The 18361-nt window shown below is 38.6% G+C and overlaps 1 protein-coding gene across 2 annotated transcripts; it reads right to left on the reverse strand.

Moving 5' to 3' along the window:
• Nucleotides 1–2119: 2119 nt before the first annotated feature.
• LOC147623948 (serine carboxypeptidase-like 42) lies at nt 2120–11423 on the reverse strand. 2 transcript variants are annotated; one of them, XR_015269235.1, is made up of 10 exons: nt 11119–11423; nt 10849–10956; nt 6786–6878; nt 4517–4609; nt 3985–4070; nt 3574–3855; nt 3308–3434; nt 2844–2945; nt 2557–2674; nt 2120–2476 (listed from the first exon to the last, which is right to left on the reverse strand). XR_015269235.1 is itself a non-coding variant. In XM_086820597.1 (10 exons), exons 1-10 carry the CDS (start codon nt 11390–11392, stop codon nt 2315–2317), a joined length of 1449 nt encoding a protein of 482 aa, XP_086676723.1. In that variant the 5' UTR covers nt 11393–11423; the 3' UTR covers nt 2120–2314. The 2 variants fall into 2 exon arrangements, 1 of the variants encoding a protein (XP_086676723.1); XM_086820597.1 differs by having other exon boundaries at nt 3304–3434.
• Between the last annotated feature and the right edge of the window lie 6938 nt (nt 11424–18361).

Genomic DNA, 18361 nt, shown 5'->3' on the forward strand with positions numbered 1-18361 from the left:
ACCTTAATTGGACCATAATCCAAAAATTTCTGAAAATCTAGACCCTTAGGCTAAGGTCCTTTATACCCATTTCCAATTAATTCCAATTGCACATTGGAAAGTTCTTTTTGAATTTTTGTTTCAGGGGAACTTATTTTAATAAGATGAGATAATTTTCTATCCAAAAATGTTAAAAATCTGAATATTCTCTCTCTAGAATATTTTCTCTCTCTAGGTTAAAACAGTTAGAAACAAGTCTTTTATATTTCTGAAGAGGGATTGATTACAAGGGAAGATGCTGGACATTTTGAGAGGCTGGGGAGGAATCTTACAACCCATATCCTAACTCACAACCTACTAACACCTCTTAGGTTGAATGCATTTTCTCATCTTTTTATTCTCTTGGGATAGATTTTCCTATTAACACTCTCGTCTCCCCAAGGAGGTACTGGCACCTACCCCATCTCCAACAAGGCACGCTCAAGAGGTAAGACAAACCGTCCCGCAAGACAATCTTGAACCATTTGATGATACAATCTTGGATTCTTTGTCAGCTGTAAAGTACGAGGGGCTCATAAGAGCAGGCAATTCTCTTTTGAAGCCCAAATTAATATTCAAGGTACTCATGCAGAGTATTCCCTTTGAGCCCACACGCCGGATCATGCCCAAAGCATACTCAGAAGTCACTCCAACAAAACAGCATAATGTACCATACCCACTCCGTGCACCAAGACGTGACTTACAAGAACTTCTTCCATTGGCGGGAGAGGGCACCTTATGGGCAAATGTGGCCAAGCACCCAAAGCTAGCCAATCCGCAGTTAGCTAATTTGCTGGAGATAAGAATAGTAACATTTATGATCAGCTACTACTATTTTCGTAGGTGGCGAAAAGCAAACCCCATGCACACAAGAGGTGGCTATGCCACAATCGTAACTACTGAAGAGCACCCCTGCCTGGAAGATTTCAGAATTCAACTCGATTGGAGAAAAGACTACCTGGCGATTCCAGAATACAGCCGTGTACATGAGTGGGCCACCAACATTGCGGGTCGATCCATTGTCAACGTACTGTCAACGTACATGCCAATTAAAAGAAGATGGACACCGCTAGAGTTTCAAGAAGCCAAAAGACATGACTCGCATGTGTGCTATAGCCTCCCAATCTTTATACCAGCAACATTTGCCCACATTCAGGAACAAAGATAACAGATATTGACATGGATACGGGCATGGCGCAACATTCTTGACGTCGCTGTGGTAGCCAGTGTCAGATTTTTGAAGTTAGTGGTGGTGCTCATAGACCAACCAAAGGAGCATTATGATGGCTATGAGGTAGAACACTTGAGGTTTGACATGAACCAAGGCCCATCAGATAGGGGGATCATGCTTTATTACCACAAGCTTCGATGTCTTCCAGGATACATGCACATCACTTTTGAAGACATGGTGGATATTGGATTCTGGAGATCCCATTCGGCTTTCAGACGAACACTTAAGAAGCTCCAATCCAGGAGAAAATTTTACCGACGAGTTCGGTGACCAGGTCTTCCGACCTCGGTAATAGGTTGTTCTGGTGCTGCGGACAGAACCTACATCAGGAAGGGGGGCATGTTAATCCCATTTTGGATTAACAAACATGATCCTCAATTGAGGACATTAATAAGTGTCATGAAATAGCACTATAAAAGTTGTACATTATGAGATATTGGCCACCCAAGGCCTAGGAAGTTGTACATTATGAAATAGTGTGAATAAGGGCCAAATGTATATAAGGCATTTTCTCATAATGAAAAGACACAATCCCCTTTGTGCTATAGAGATCTCTCCCTTGTGTCTTGAGAGAGATTGAAGGAGTGAGAGCATTCTAGCATTGTACCTCTTTCATGCTTGTGTGGTGAGAGAGTGTGAGAGAGAGTGATTGCCTTATGCTACGGTGCGAGCGACTCTACGGTGACAACATGGAGGTGGAGCTTGGAGTTTGGAGCTTAACAAGTGAGCTTGGAGGCCTTAAGGGACTCAAGTTTGAAGCATTGGTAAGTACCCTATGACGGTTGTGATCTATTGCTCATCCTTTAGGTGAATGTGTAGAGTTCTCTCTTGGAGATGTGGTAGCCCATAACAATGAGGGTAGTCCAAAGATGGAAAATTAGGGTAGGGCCATCTCACATAAGTATTCAATAATATAATATGAATTTTGGACTACATATATTACATTGATTTTCTATATCGATAAAGTCTGTGATAATACATACTTTAGAATATTGTGCTTGCTATACATATTCAAGCACTTTTATTTTATCTCATGGTGGCTTCATAGATACCATTAAGAAGCCATCAATTTGGACTCGTTAACTTTGTATTAGGTAGGGCCTTTCCTGATAAGAAACTCTCAAATAAGAGTAAAGCTCGAGTTGGTTGTGTCATTGGAACCATGTGCCCTGCTCCTCTCACAGTGGCATATGTTAAGTTTCCATAACTCATTGTCCAACCACCAACCTGTAAACAACCTTGCAAGTTAAATGTGGATAAAAATCACATGATAAAGCAAGTACACTGAAGAAGGAGAAAAAAAGGACCTGTCCCTTCCTATACCAAGCTCTATAAGCTTCTGTCCTCATGAGATTCATGCTTCGTGCTAGCTCATTAACTATTGTTCTTGTGCCAGTTAAAGGAATAACAGAGTCCAGATCCCCACTACCAAAAGAGAGGATAAAGGGTAAGAAAAAGTGTATTATTTAAAGGATCAAAAGACTAACCAAATTGCCTTTCTAAGCATGCAAGTGATTCACAAGATGTTAATTTTCACAAACTGATACTACTTTCATGAGCACAATTGATGTAAATTATAAAAGGAAAATTTTACCTGTAAATCCAAAGACGGATTCCATGGTTCAAAATGTCTTTAAGGTAAGGTCTCATCTCAAGATTTGCGTCAGTACTAGAATAGTTCAAAGATGTAGTAGTGCTGGACATCACATGTCAATGATTGGAATAGGTTCATTTGTAAATTACTCCACACACACATATAAACTTGATTTGTAAACTTCTTCATATGTACATGCATGCATTCACATATGTAGTTATGAATGTATGTAGGTATACATATGCATGTGTGTACATATGTATGTATGCATGTGTAAGCATATATGTGGGCACACGCCCATGCACATAGTGATGATTATCACCAAAAAAGAGAAATGCAATACAAACACACAACTTTAGGTGTACCTTCACAATGTCCAACTGTGCACACATCCACTCACACAATGATGATCGTCACCAAAAAAGAGAAATTCAATGCCAAAGACAAACTTTGCATATACCTACACAATGTCCAATTGTAGCTTAAATGTGTAGTATTGGCATGAAGTACTTCTTGCACCTCTGGAAGATTCATGTAAAACCCTATTTCACTTTCCATGCATACATCCACTCCCAGGCTAAAGTTATGAACCTGTCATAATAGAGAGAGTAAACAATAGTAGATGAATATAGATTGAAGACTACACAAATCTTGCACTTTGTTTTGCCACGAGTTAATATTTTTAACACATTCAAAATTAAAGAAATAAATTCAAATGATATGCACATGCCTTTTCATTAAGCCGTATCTCTTGCTCTGCAATTGATGTATAGCAGACATCAATGTCCACATCATATACGTTTATGAAGTCTCCCACTTCCACAATGGAGGTGTTAAGATAACGGTTGCACTTTATAGACTCATTGTGAGTAGGAGAAATTTCAGTGTAGTCATTGAAATTGCAGGAGTTTGTGATTCCATCAAAGGTCTCATCCGATAAGATTCCATGAGACCACATATATAAATATTCATTATAAATGTCTATTGCTAGGTCTAAAAGCGGATTTCCAATCTACATAACCCAAAAAAAAACCATTGTTACTTAAGCCGAATCCAAATCAATCCCTTAGAATAAGAAGAATCAAAGGAGAAGGATTAAATATTAGGGAATCATAACCCCTAAATGCACTTGTGTACTTACAGCTACTCCCTTTAAGTTGAAAATAGGAATGCTTGATCTACCATTATACTCCAACAAAAGAGAGGCTAGTTGTGGAATATAATGACCTGCAATATTTGGAAAAAAATCTATCCCTTAACATTTTTTGTGTTTACCTGTATGAGAAATGAGTTTTTACTATGTGTAGTACTGAGTATTTACATTTATAAGGGGTGTGGTGTTTATTATCTTTTGATGTATTTGAATTATAGAGTCGAGTTGTTAATAGCAATCGAGCTATTAAGTAGCCACCTTATTATATAGGTATGCAATATACTTATTATTACAAGAACTTATATGTGTATATGTATATATGTATACACACACACACACACATGATATGTGGTTTTATTAGAATCTAGACAAGAGAGGATGAGCATGGGGGTGGGGGGTGTGCATGCACACATGTGGTTTTATTAGAATCTAGTCAATCAAGAGGGGATGCACATGGGGGTCAGGGGTGGGGGTCAGGGGTGTGCATGCATGCATGTGCATGTAGAGAAGTAAAGATTACCTGCATAACTTTCACCAGTCAAAAAAAAATCTCTAGTCTTGTATTCTGGAAACTTTTCAAACCATCTTAGGAGGAATGCTAAAGAATCTTGAGCTGTATAAGGTATTCTTCCAAGGTTAGTTAGCATCTTTTTACCAAAAAAAGTAACAAAAAAGATCATTCAATACATCTAGAGAAAGTTAAGCCAACTTGACAATTTTGCAAGTATGTAGGTATTTTCCAATAACCTATCAATAAAGCTATGTTGAGATTATAGGTACATGTTTGAAAAATAAGAAAAAAATTATTTCATAAAGTTTCTCATATAACAACACGAATTTTAAGAGACCTTTCACCTTCCCTACCCCTTAAAAATATCATTTACACCCACATAGACATATAAACCTTTCCCTATTGGATCAAAATATCATTTACACCCACATACATATAAACCTTTCCCTATTGGATCAAAATATCATATAGTACACCCACATAGTCATATAAACCTTCCCTAGTGGATCAAAACTTTTGAGACTCATTTCAAACCCATTTTATCTGTATGTTTCAAAAATCTCATCATTAAGCCTTCTAATGAGCTAGGGATAAATTTGTATTCAAAATGCAATTATGCAAGTTTTTGCTAAGAGACATCATATTGCCATATATTACTCTCTAGAATACCCTACACCATGGCTACATGGCTTCTTCTCTGCTCGATTTCCTTCTCTATCCTGGTACATTGTATACTAAACTTGAAACTTAAGAGATAGTTGTAAATGCACAATAATCCTTGAAGGATGAATACTCAAAATAAGTGGCGCACCTTCATTGGATTCTGTAAATTCAGGGTATATGATTCATGGTGAGTGCCTCTACACAATTCTACAAATTTAGAGTTTGTGCCACTACACGATTTTTTAGATTGAGGGTAAAATTAAATAGGGCAAACGTAGAACCATCATCCCTCACATTCTCACAAATCCATCCCAAACACTAACTATATGTGTCATGTCTAGGCTATTAACGTTCAACCTCTTGCACAAGAATTTTCTCCCTCTTAATAAGTACTTGGATTACCAATAGAGGTCACATTGTACTCCTATCATAGCACATACATAGATTTTCTACTCTAAATACTATTGTTCTTCAAATTTCTTTTGTTTCATCTAGAAGTATCCTTGCAAGCCTAATGAGGTTGCAATAAAATCCAACACAATGGAAAACATCTTATGAGAACATGCAATACAAGGCTCAACAAGTAACTAGAGATGTGTATTGACCTGAGTCTAGAGTACACTAGGAAGATTCCAAGAACAAAACAAGATTAAGAAAAGAAACCACCCTCCATGTGATGTCACACATAAATGCCAACACAATGGAAAACATCTTATGAGAACATGCAATACAAGGCTCAACAAGTAACTAGAGATGTGTATTGACCTGAGTCTAGAGTACACTAGGAAGATTCCAAGAACAAAACAAGATTAAGAAAAGAAACCACCCTCCATGTGATGTCACACATAAATGCACTCTCTGGTGGGGACACATGACCATTTTTAACCTTGTGTGGCGATTTATGAACCTCATGTCCATTATCATGTGGAACCTTGAGAAACCTTGTCCACGACGTAAGTCAAGGGAAGAAAACACATATCACAGGCAATAAAATCTACCAAAAAGAAATTTGTTCTTGAGCATTCAAACTAAATTAATAATTTTTCATACTAATCTACAAGAAAGCAATTTGGTCTTGAGAATTCAAACTAAATCAATTAATCTTTCAGACTATAAAGCCTCGTTAAATAAAGAACAAGATAGGCTTATTATGAAGAAAGTGTTGTATAGAAAGGACAATATAGGCTTGCTATTCAAAAGAAGAGCTAGGTAGGCTCACCTTTGTAAGAGGGAAAAAGAAGCCTAATCTAAACACAATGCACAATATTAACATATCCTATAAGAGAGATAGACATGTGCATCCTAAAAAGGAGAGTGACATTACATAGCCCAACTTGGGAAAAGGTATTTCTTAAAGGTAAGATTATGAGGCATTTTAGTTGAGAGAAGACATGCTTTAGAAGACAAAGGCTATGCCTAACATGGCTTGAGCTCAATAGGCATCAATATATTGGAAAGTCACATAGGGTTAAATATAAGCATCTAACATGTCTTGAACTCAATAAGCATCAATTTATTGGTAAGTCACATAGGGTTCACAATCAAATGGAAGAGCACATGAGAGGATCATTTTGAGTCCAGTGAACCATTAGAGAATAAGAGCACCTTAGATTACCTGTCTTGGTGTCATTGGTGGTGAGATCGGAGGTGGTATTTGAGTATGAGAACCCAACTCCAGCAGGTGACTCCACAAATAGAAGATTCGATGCTGCCATGAATAAACTTACATTAGTTAGATAACATGTCTTTTTCATGGCATGTGCAACTTTAGAAGTTTTTTTTGGGTAGCTATGTGCCCCTCACAAAATGGGCACTCTTCATCAATAATCAGTTATTATTGAAACATAGAGTGAACTATCCCACATGGCTCAAGAACTTAATGAAATCTTCTAGTTTGGCAAGGTACACACATGAAAAAATTACATGCAACTGAGCATCCATCTCTCTCTCTCTCTCCCTTTTTCTCATGTTTTCCATTCTTTTATTTAGACCAATGTGTCGTAGTCTCCTTCTCTCTTTGACCAGTTAGAATGGTAATCTCCTTCTCTTAGATCAATTAGAAACATAGGTAATAGCATCTCTCTATAGCCTACATGATAGAGATGATTTATAGCTTCCACCGAATGGGTTTTCAGGATAGCGTACACTACTTTTATGTGCAAGAAAGCATACCTCAAGGAAGAGGCAAGGGGCCAATTTTGGGTCAAGTTAAGGCTCATCATCTTTGCTTTTTCTCTTTTGATAAGCTCTTAATCAACTAGTCTAGGTGACGATTTGTATTGATCAAGAGGGGAAGGGAAAATGTGTGGCTTTCATTCCTAGATTTGTGTTGGGAAAAGGAAAGGTTGGTTGGGCATAGATTCATCGTAGGAGGAACATTAGAGCGAACGGCACCAATGAAATAAACAAGGGAAAAATACAGGGAGGTTGAAGAGAACATGAGGCAAAGGAACAAGGAGGGAGGGCAAACTCAGATGAGGAGGCTCATAGGGGGTGACCAACCTAAGGTATGACCTGAAGGTTTACACCCCTGATACTAAGGTTGTAAACTTGGTATTAAAAATAATTAAAATGGCTCATTTTTATATCATGTGTTTATCCTGCAATGTGTATAGCTTGTGAGTGTTGCAACCCTTGAGTGTGGAAATATCCACTCATATGGTTTCTTGATTTAGTGTGAGAACCTCTTGCTTTGGTGAGTGGTTGAAGGTCGCCTTGGTGATGCCAAAGCACCCCTTTGGAGTGCTTGAATGTAAAAAATATATTTGTTGTGTTATTTTTATTGTTTATATATTTTTTGTTTTGTTTTTGTGATGAAGCTAACCTCTCGCTCGAAGACTGGATCCTGGGTTATTGGTAGAGTTGGAGTGGGATAGGCTATCAAATGTCAAGTTGCATTGGTTATGGAGCTAGGCTGGGCTAGAGATTGTGCATCTAGAAATTTTGGCTCTATGGTGGTTGGCTGCCAGTAATTGTTGCTACTAATATATTCATAAGCAACTGGGGGAGCCTGGGGGGAGGGGTGGATGGGTGGGTGTTACATAATAAATGTGAATGGGTTGCAGAGATAGAGGCAAGGGCACCCATGAGAGGGAAACCCTTGATAGTGTGATGGTTGGGAATACTATCCAAGGTCCTGGGTATGCTAGGCCGTGCCAAAAAGTATGTATCTATATGGGGATGAGGTGCAAGGGAGCAGCATAGCACAGACCCATGTCTAGGCACATGTAGAAGCAGTCACACAGCAGGTAGGCACACTAGGCCTCCCGCATTACGAGTGAGGTTCTGTGATGCCAAGTGCCTCCACCTTGACGGCAAGATTGCCGATATGTGGAAATGGGACTGAAACGGTGGAAACGGTGGAGCTGTGGGGTGGTAAGCCGTGCCGTGCGGACGGGGCACGGACGGGGCGAGACACGACCGGGCTGGCGGGACATGGAACCGTCACAGGATGGAAAGTCCCGAGTTTAGGCTGTGGAGAGACAGGCCGGACATGAAGGCAAGTGAAAGGTGAGACCCTGCAAGGTAAACGCTCGATGACGCACTCAACGGGCCAGTGGAGCCGAGTCATGAGATTGGTTGGTTGGAAAGGCTGCCTTGCGGCTAGATGTCTGAGCCTCGATCCTCTGGGCTCATACAGATAGGCCATGTATGTGAGCAATGTGCAATAAAAACACATTTTTCAATCTACCCAGTTTCAGTTCAGAAAATGTATACTAAATGCCAATTTTATAATTAAATAAAATAATTAAATCGTAAAATAAAGGCAATAAAAAATCTTAGGGATTTTTTCATAATTCTAACCTGTGAATAGATAAGTCTTTACACTAATTGGCTCACTCAGTAAAATATGCAAGCGAGGTAGAGAATGATTGTTACGCCTCCCCCATAACTCTAGGCTGGAATAGCGGACAGACAACGGGAGGAGCCAAGTCCATTTCGTGTCAAGAATTTAGAGGGGGGAGTGGCCATTCCCACCTGTTCGAAAAAGATAATAGATTTTATTGATTACAATTTATGAGTCAATTTGATTGGTTACTATTTTTTAATTCATACCTTATTCGATAGAATGCTCATCTCATTCTCTACACTGATTCGTTTCCTCACTAGCATGAAGGAGGCAAAGAGCTAATATTTATTTTTTCCACTATTTTTAACTTTTTATATATTTTTAAAGGCATTACAAAAAATCAAATCCTTATGAATGCATAGAATTATATACGAATGTTTTTTAGTAGTTCATCGTCAATAATATATCCAAATAACAAGTTTTACTTCAAATAAGATTTAAAAAAGAAAGAAAAGATGGGTACTCTTATTTATATATATTTTTCACATAAACATATATATTTTGAAGGTCAAACTAGTTTATGGCCTTGAAATCGAACGTTAGGGTAGGCCTTCAAATTTTAGCCCTGATGTAGTGAAAAGAAAACTCCACAAAAGAAATGTTTTTTCTATTATAAAAAATATGGCACAATTATTGGGTGGACTACTCAAAGAACTTAAGTGGATGCAATGAAAGAAGCTCACACAATAAGGCACATACAGGTAGCACGCGCATACACATGTACAATGCACATGCACACACTTTACATGCAAGCACGTGCACCCATCCTTTTACATCTTAGACATGCATGTGCACCCTCCCATAATCACACACCCATGTGCGCACACACCTTCCACTCGTGCATGCACGCGCATTGTGTGTATATTCCACTTTGTGCATGCACATCGTGCACATACATCACCGCATGCACAATGCCCCCACCTCTTTTCAGACCACCCCCCCTCTTTCCTTGCCCACCCACCACACCCCCCCTCTCCCCCCCTTTTTTGCTTTTCTATTTTCCAATATTTGAAAAATTTCCCCTCCCCTTTGTTTGCCATTTTCCAAAAAAAAAACCTCCTTTTTCTCTGTTACAAAAAAGACCCCTTGTGTTTCCTAATTTGATGCATAGAAAAACAAAAAAATGAACACCCATAGAGCTTTTTGGGACACATATCTAAGTAACATTAGGACTCTGTCCTTATTGCTTGAAGACTGTAAATTTAGCATGCTACCATTGTTTTCAACCTTGAGTCGAGAAAATGACACAATACATGCATACAATATAAAGCACTAAACCACTACGAGTATTAAGTAATATATGTATGATTGTGTGATATAAGGACTCATACATTTGGAATATTGGGACCCAAATGAATATGACCCATATAAGCATGTGGTACAAGCACTTATATCTAAATCTCAATCTAATTGGGCTTCCATGACCGAGGTTTGTTTTTCTTTCCTATCCTACACAATCCTAGAAGTTGTGGCCCCCATAGCCATGATTGTTGAGTCGTACACCCTTTTGCATGAAACATTGAGCTCAAAAATTGTAAAACATTAGATGCACTCTTAACTCAATGGCACCTCAAGAATGATAATGTTATAATGGGTATGACCTTTTTCACTTTGGTTATAAGTGACAAGTGTTTCCAATGGACTCTCATGAAATTGGCCATCCACTTCATGGAACTTTGTGTGCTCAAAACTCTCTGTCTATCCCACTCTCCCTCTCACTCATTCACCTCCCTCCCTCTCACTCACACTCGTAATTAGCTACCCACTCTCTCTCTCTCTCTCTCACCCACACGTAAATATCTAGAATTTTTCCCGAACATTTACGAACCTTTGTTCCAAGAGTGCTTGTTTCGAACCAGCCCTCTCCCGAAGCCATTGGGATAAAACGGACCCAACTCTTGAAATGCACCATAGCCAACAGAAGAGCAGCCAGGCCCTGGAAACATCAGCTGCAACTTTGATCAGCATGCTAAAAATAATGTAGCAGCAAGGCTTTATGTTCAGTAGTCCTTCAGTCCTGACACTCGGGAATTCAAAGTATCAACTCAGTAAATAAGGCGAATTGAGGGAGAGAGAGAGAGAGAGAGAGAGGCCATACCACCATTGAGCCAGAGAGTGAGGGGTTTGGAGCGTGGGTGTGTCTCTGCCTCTACAAAATAGTAGAAGAGAGCACGCCCAGCTGCCTCATCCACAACAATGTATCCTGCATACTGCTTGAAGGGGACCTTTGGCTGCCCTGGCAGCCTCTCCACCAAGTCAGCTTCCGCAGCACCCTCGACTTCTACCAGTGAACCTTGCTGCACAGCTATCACCACAACAAAAGCAACCCAAAAAACACACCTCACTGCAGAGCCCTGCAAACTCTCAGCCATAACTGGTACCTTCGCCTTCTACACACTGCCATGCAGGCCTCAAATTTAAAGGGGCTATATGGTAGTGTGTAAAGGTCACTTGACATTAATATGGGTGTCTTTCTCTGAAAGGTACATAATTGAAATTGAAATTTGAAGGTAGTTTACTAGGCTTAGAACTTCATTGGAAAGGAACAAATTGAGCCACCTTTCTTAGAACGATACATAAATGAAATATTAAACTGCTACAAAATCTCTTTCATTAGCAAAAAAACTTGGAAGTTATTACGATCTTCATTATTTTTAAAAAATTGCTAGAGGGGTCGTGAAATTACATGCGACAAGCCCAGATTCAAACCCTATTTCTTTGAAGTTTATGACAATCTTCAAATTTTTTTAAAAAAAAATGCTAGAAGGGTAATGAATTACATGCCACGTGTGTAGAATCGAACCCTAAATCTCCACACAGGGAGTCAAGCGTACTATCGTTGAGCTACAAATGAAAAAACCTTCATATTTGAGGACTTTCTGGAGTGAACTCGGCACTTAAAACTACATACATACATATATGTATATATATATATATATATATATACATACATACATACATACATACATACATACATACATACATATATATATATATATCCATCCATCCATCCAGTGTACACATTATATTATTTGGTCAATGAAGCAACCACACCACTTTGCTATACCTACAATTGCCGTAGGAGTTCTTCTTCTCTACCTACATGATTTAAAACGCAAACAATTTGCTGGTACTTTAACATATTACTTGGGATTAAGTAACAATCTTCGTAATTTTTTAAATAGTGTTTAAAAAACACAAAACAAATTGTTAGTAGTGATATATATTTGAAAAATGAGATTAAGAAAATGGAACGATGATATATATATATATATATTTAATGAGATTGAAAAATGGAAAGATTCAAAAGTACTGCGTAGATGTGTACACGCTTGACGAAAGTTTGAGGATGATGTCGATGCGCACAAAAATTCGAGCTTGTCGCCATTCGGAACTCTATGGAGCTCAGAAAAAACCGTCTTAGGATTTTTAGGACCTGTTCTCACGTGGGCCTGTGGTACTGCCACCAGTCAGTCATTCGCACTGTTGAAGTGCGCATATGTCCAAACAGAAGCGCGTGTGGATAAGCTGTGCTATTGGGCGTAATAATCCCACATATATGACAAATTGGTCGCCTGCATCCATTCTTTTTGAGGAGGTGGTCACCCTATCTTTTTGAGGGGTTTCTTTTGGGTTGGGCAGTGTCTTATCGTGGGGACCAGTGCTGAAAATCTAAAGGTCTCTCAATGCATCAAAGCCGTTGAAAAGAAAGGCACAGAAGAAGACCACTATTTTAAATTTTTAGAAGTTTATGGCCTTCAAACTTAAGGAAATTTCAACCTTGGTAGGCATGCATGTGGCCCTAGGCGCGTACATGACCTCGCTCATCATGTGGTGTCTAGCATATTCTTCTCAATTCTTTATCATTTCTTTTTCAAACTTTGTTTTTAATAATAATGGAAAAATAGACCCTTGTGGACTACATCCAATTGACTCAAAAAAAGTGATGAAGGCACCATGTGTGAACTCCACCCCCATCCAATTGGCTCCCTGTGTATTTTACAAGATTAAGTTTGAAAAAAAAGTGATGAACCTGAAGGCACCATGTGTGAACTCCACCCCCACCCTCGATTATAGTCAAAATTTTAAAATAGTTGGCTACTCATTTTGATGGTATGTATGATTTTCTCGATATGTTTGAATCCTATATGAACTGCAAGGTGGTGTGGATGCCCATGTTTCATTAGTCCATAAAGCCTTATGTAGGATCAACCTCAAAAGACAAGAGAGTTTGAGGGGTATTATTATACACCATGTATATTCAAATCTAAAACTCCATTGCCTTCTGTCCCAGTTTAGGTAGCACCTACAGTTCAATTTAACATGGAGGGGGGTTTGAGTTCTTTGAAATGAGGGACTGGAAGTAACTTGTTAGAACATTTCCACACTATAGCCGTGAAAATCATAGGTCCTCTGATCTAAATATATTTAACCAAGTGGCCAGCCTTCTTAAGGTATTAAGCCTAAAGATTTTTTGTAATTCATTTCTTGATAGCCATCTATAAGTCTAAAAATCCCAACATCCCCCTAGGTGGCAAGCCCCTTACTACTAAGCTTGTAAGCTGCATGAGGCAGCCATTCATTTGGAATATAGTCTTGGTAGCCAACCGAGAACCAGATAGAATCCTTGTGGTAAATCTTGGCTTTAAATATGAGATTCCTAGTAAATGCAAGATTAATTTTACATTTGTTCCACACCTTCTAGATCCTTTTGACTAGCTCACTATCTTTAGCTTTAATCTATTTTTACTTAGAAGAGTAAGGTAATCAGGGGAAGCTTCTTTCATCTTGCCATCCCTTTAATGAAAAAGGAAGGGACATCGCTCCTTATCATCCATTTGCCACCAATCTAGCAGAGCTAGCTTACAAATATCCTATAGACCTAGACCACCTTCCAACTTTGGGAGGAGGGTGCAATGTTCCTTTGGGAATTTTGAAGGAATAAAATTTTCCACTCCATAAGAAGCTCCTGCAAATGGTATCAAGGGTTTTGATATCATAGATCGTGGAAGGAATGAGAATGTGCACCAGAATCCTTCCCACCATTCTTTGCTAAAGATTCTTCCACTTGTCAAATTTCATTGTGACTTGTAGGCTGACTCCAAAACACATTGGGATACCCAAAAACCTAAAGATTTTACCTTTTGAAAAATTTTTATAGCCTTCCATTGGGAGGGTTCTTGGAGCAACTTGTGATCCCCACGTTCTTTTATGATTAATCCTAGATCTGAATGCCAAGCAGAAGATATGAAAACACTTCCAAAATGAAGGAATGGATTGAGGATCATTATGAAACCATATTGTTCATGTCATTAGAAAATTGTTGTAGACACATTTGATTTTGATTATACCAGGGAGACAAGTGCTCCAACAAGTAGATTGTGATATAGGTGTTTTATTGTTCTCAACCCAGATTATAAGCATGTAAGTGATATCTCACATATCTTGCTCCCTTTTTTTCTCCTCCATGTGGTATCAATTTGGTGCATCAAAGGCATGTTTAAAAGTGTGGGTGCATTGTATGGAGATTGTATAAGTGCATATATGGTTCATTTTATGAATTCAATGCAATGTACACATGAATGAAATTTGCGGGCATGCGTACATGCCAATGTACATGTGTAAGAGTGAATTTAAGGTTTTCCCATGTGTGGGTGGGGGCTTGTGTGTCCCTAGCCATATGCTTTTGCCACGTAGTGAGCATAAACATGTGCACCATTGCTCTCTTGCCATGTGTGCTTATGGGATTCCGCCATTCACAAGTGAATTCAACCACTTAGTGAGCATAAATATGTGCACCATTGCTCTCTTTCCATGCGTGCTTATGGGATTCAACCACTTAGTGAGCATAAATATGTGCACCATTGCTCTCTTTCCATGCGTGCTTATGGGATTCTGCCATTCACAAGTGAATTCAACACTGAGCTCCAACATGTGTAAGAATGTTTGTCTATTTTTTTCAGCCACCCATTAACATCTGAACATATGATTGCACACATATATATAGCCGAAGCCTCAACCCCAAGCATGGTGGATGCTCTAAGATGACACATGGCAAAGCAAAGTGGTCTTGGCATTTGCACATGATTTGGTTGACAACTTGAACAACATCATTTTATGTAGGTAATGTGGTAGGTTATGAAGAATGTGCCATTACCAAATGGGCACCCTCTATGCATTTTACTAGTATGAATGGACATTAGGACTGGGTTCATATTTTGTGTGTTTCTAGTGTGAAACTTCATGGGTTTTCTTGCCTCTACCTTCTTGTAGCTCGCTTTTAGCATGATGTTCAAAAAATTAATAAAAAAATAAACCTCATCATTAGTCCTCTAACTTATGTTCAACATTTAATGCGTACATGTGAGTGATTGAGTGAGATTCGGAGCTCATTTTGGAGTGGAAAATAACCTACTAGACTACACTTTTGGTATTAAAGTTGGTATCAAAGCACGATGTTGTTGAACTCCAATCAAAGAATGACTTTGCAAGGTAAGAGTCCATAGTATGGAATTTTGTTTTAGCATTTAAGTAAATGATTTGTTTTTATTGTTCTCTATAAAGCTCCCCAAATCAGCCACAAACCAAAACAAATAAGGGATTGCATGCAAATGAAAAGGGAAAGGAGGTTAAGAGATGGAGGAGTTGTCCCAATGGAAAGAAGGCGATTTATGAGATCATGAAACTTTTGGTTTTGAGATAAGAGGAAAAATTTGGTTAGAAACCCTAGGGTGAGTGGATTGGGGAGTTTTTTTGGACTCTAGGGCATGCACCTACAAAGCATGCTTCCAGATATATCATGCTCTACCCACTTAAGTGAGGAGCCATTTTGAGAAAGAAAATGGAAAAGGTTGGGGCTTACCATATACTTGATTTTATTTCCGATGAGGAATAAGGATTTGTAGCACAAGCTTAGAAGTTGCATGTGGACATCTTTATAAGAATCCAAATACTCTACAACAAGGCCATTTTGCCATAAAAATCAATCAATACCAATGAGAGGAAAACCCATTATGATTTAAATGATCTGATCACTAAACAATTTGGATGGGTTGAAGCCCATGTTGAATTAGTTGCACTTGATGAGGCTTCAAGTAAGCATAGGGCTAAATACAAGTTCAATCCTTTATTTTTCAATAGTTGATTAATCTACTCATGTTACAAATGGTGATGAGCCCCACATGTAGACAAGACAAACAAGCTGTTTACCACAATGGTTAACATTATTTTAAGTGTGGTTACGCCTCGTGTAATTCATTTTTATGAAAAATTGCGCTAAGCACTTGATGTAAAATATATGGGATGATTGAGATTATGATGTGTAATTCCAACCATGACCAGAAGATTCCAACCATGACCAGAAGACTAGGTGTACATAGAGCTAGAAGAACCAATTTTGGGCCCCCAATTACTAAATGGACAACCAGCCATTGTAAAAAAGAGAGCTCATGTACATAAGTGACTTATGAAATATGAAAAGATATACAATCCCATTATCACAATTGAGTATTTTTCTCTCTCCATCTTACTCCCTTGTGGCTATGGTGGTGAGCTTGTGTGTATACATTCTTGCTTTTTTATTGTATTTGTGTGCTTATAGGTGATGCTCCCTCTCTTGCCTGTTCTCTTTCTTCATTATATGTGTGTGCTTGTGGGTGATGCTCCCTCTATTGCCTCTTCACATTCTTCTTTCTTTCTGTCTCTCTCTATTTCTTTCACTATTGAACACACCAAGGCATTGAGATAGGAGTTAATCTCTCCATAGCTCCTTCTCTCATTGCTCCCTACCTAGCTTAAGGAAATCTCCACTTGAGTGACACAAGTGGTGGTGGAGTGAGTCCATAGCGGCTTCACATCGAGGAGTTAACCCTCATTAGGGTTGGCTAAATTCATGTTCGCGAACCGACTCTTGCATTGTCTCTTTTCTCTTCTCTTCTTCCTCTCTCATGCTTGGGGGGTGCACCTCCAAATATGTGAGTTTAAATGAAAGGGGTTTTTTCATTCAAAATTTTAAGATAAATTTACATAAATACATTTAAAAAAGGGGTTTTAAATCAATTTTTTAAAAAACCCATAAGTCCATAAACAAAAAGGGGTCATTTTATTTATGAAAAACTCATAGATAAGGGATTTTTACATACCCCTTAAACGCCCATGATACATAGGGTTTCTTTTAGTAGTGCACCACCCGAACTCTCATGCAAGGAGTATGCTCATTTAGGTGAACATGTTTGGCACCATTGCTGGGGATAGCACTTAGCTCAGGGTCTTAAGCTAGAGTCTTAATTTGCCTGGATGGAATACAAATACACCATTAGGAGTGGTTATGAGATGTTTTTTTTAATTTGTGTCATTTTGTTTTTCTTTATACAATGGAGTGCGATGGAGCATTGGGAGCATGAGGATCTTTGGAGGCTACACCAAAAGTGGAAGCTATAAGTAAGTTCCCTAATTTTACTCTTGATTCTATTAATTTTGGTTTTTTCTTCAAGTAGTTAAAAAAATATATTAGCTTAATCTCACTATTAATCTTAGGATACTACCATTAATTAGGCATTCCTTGCATCATTAGGTAGCTTGGAAATAGCCTAAGCTGTTCATTAAAAAAAAACCCAAAAAATCATCATTGAGGGAGATAAATCACGGAAAGACGAGGAAAAAATTGGGCACAATTCAGTCTCGGGTTGCATCTCTAAGAAGACGGCCGTACCTTCCTTAGCCATGCCCATTCACTTTCGATGGGAGAATCTTTCCAAATCTATCTCATAAATAAGAGTGATGTGAATTAAAAAGAGCACAAATGTACATTAAAGGCATAAATGTGGTACAACTGATTGTTATGAGAATATTTGAAGGCAGCTATTAGAAGATTTGTCATTTCAATAGAGTTAAGATACCTGCCCAGTGAGTCTATGAGTGTATGTCCATACCTTCATAGATGTACGTACATTCCTTCAAAGATGTACATATGTACCTTCACTATCCAATGCCCGTTTCCCCCCACGTGAGATTTTTTTTGCTAACACAAGACACGACTGTACCCTTTGTAATTGAATGACCATTCCTCAGTCGAGGAACACCCATTCATGTATCTATCCATGACTATACCCCATTGACGCATAAACGGCCGTTCCCCCACAAAGGAATGCTCATTCCTGATTATGACCATGAATGGTCTTAGATTAAGGCAAGTGTGCATCAACATCAGGCGAATGCCCATTCCTCTATACAAACGGCCGTTCCTAAGATTCCACAAAGAAAAAATTTCCCTATCTAGAGTGTACTTTGCACTGATACTTAACATATTCATGCACCTATGCTCATGGAAATTGGTACAAAAC

This window comes from Cibotium barometz, chromosome 26, assembly GCF_041138505.1.
Source record: "Cibotium barometz isolate CiBa-2024 chromosome 26, ASM4113850v1, whole genome shotgun sequence".
Taxonomy (NCBI): Eukaryota; Viridiplantae; Streptophyta; class Polypodiopsida; order Cyatheales; family Cibotiaceae; genus Cibotium; species Cibotium barometz.

What these genes read in the sequence shown, in the direction of transcription:
- LOC147623948 (XM_086820597.1), bottom strand. Translation starts at nt 11,392, where the DNA reads ATGGCTGAGAGTTTGCAGGGCTCTGCAGTGAGGTGTGTTTTTTGGGTT. An exon ending in GACTGGTGAAAGTTATGCAG is followed by an intron (nt 4,071 to 4,516) that starts GTAATCTTTACT and finishes CAAATATTGCAG; the next exon opens with GTCATTATATTCCACAACTA. An exon ending in TCAACTTAAAGGGAGTAGCT is followed by an intron (nt 3,856 to 3,984) that starts GTAAGTACACAA and finishes TGGGTTATGTAG; the next exon opens with ATTGGAAATCCGCTTTTAGA.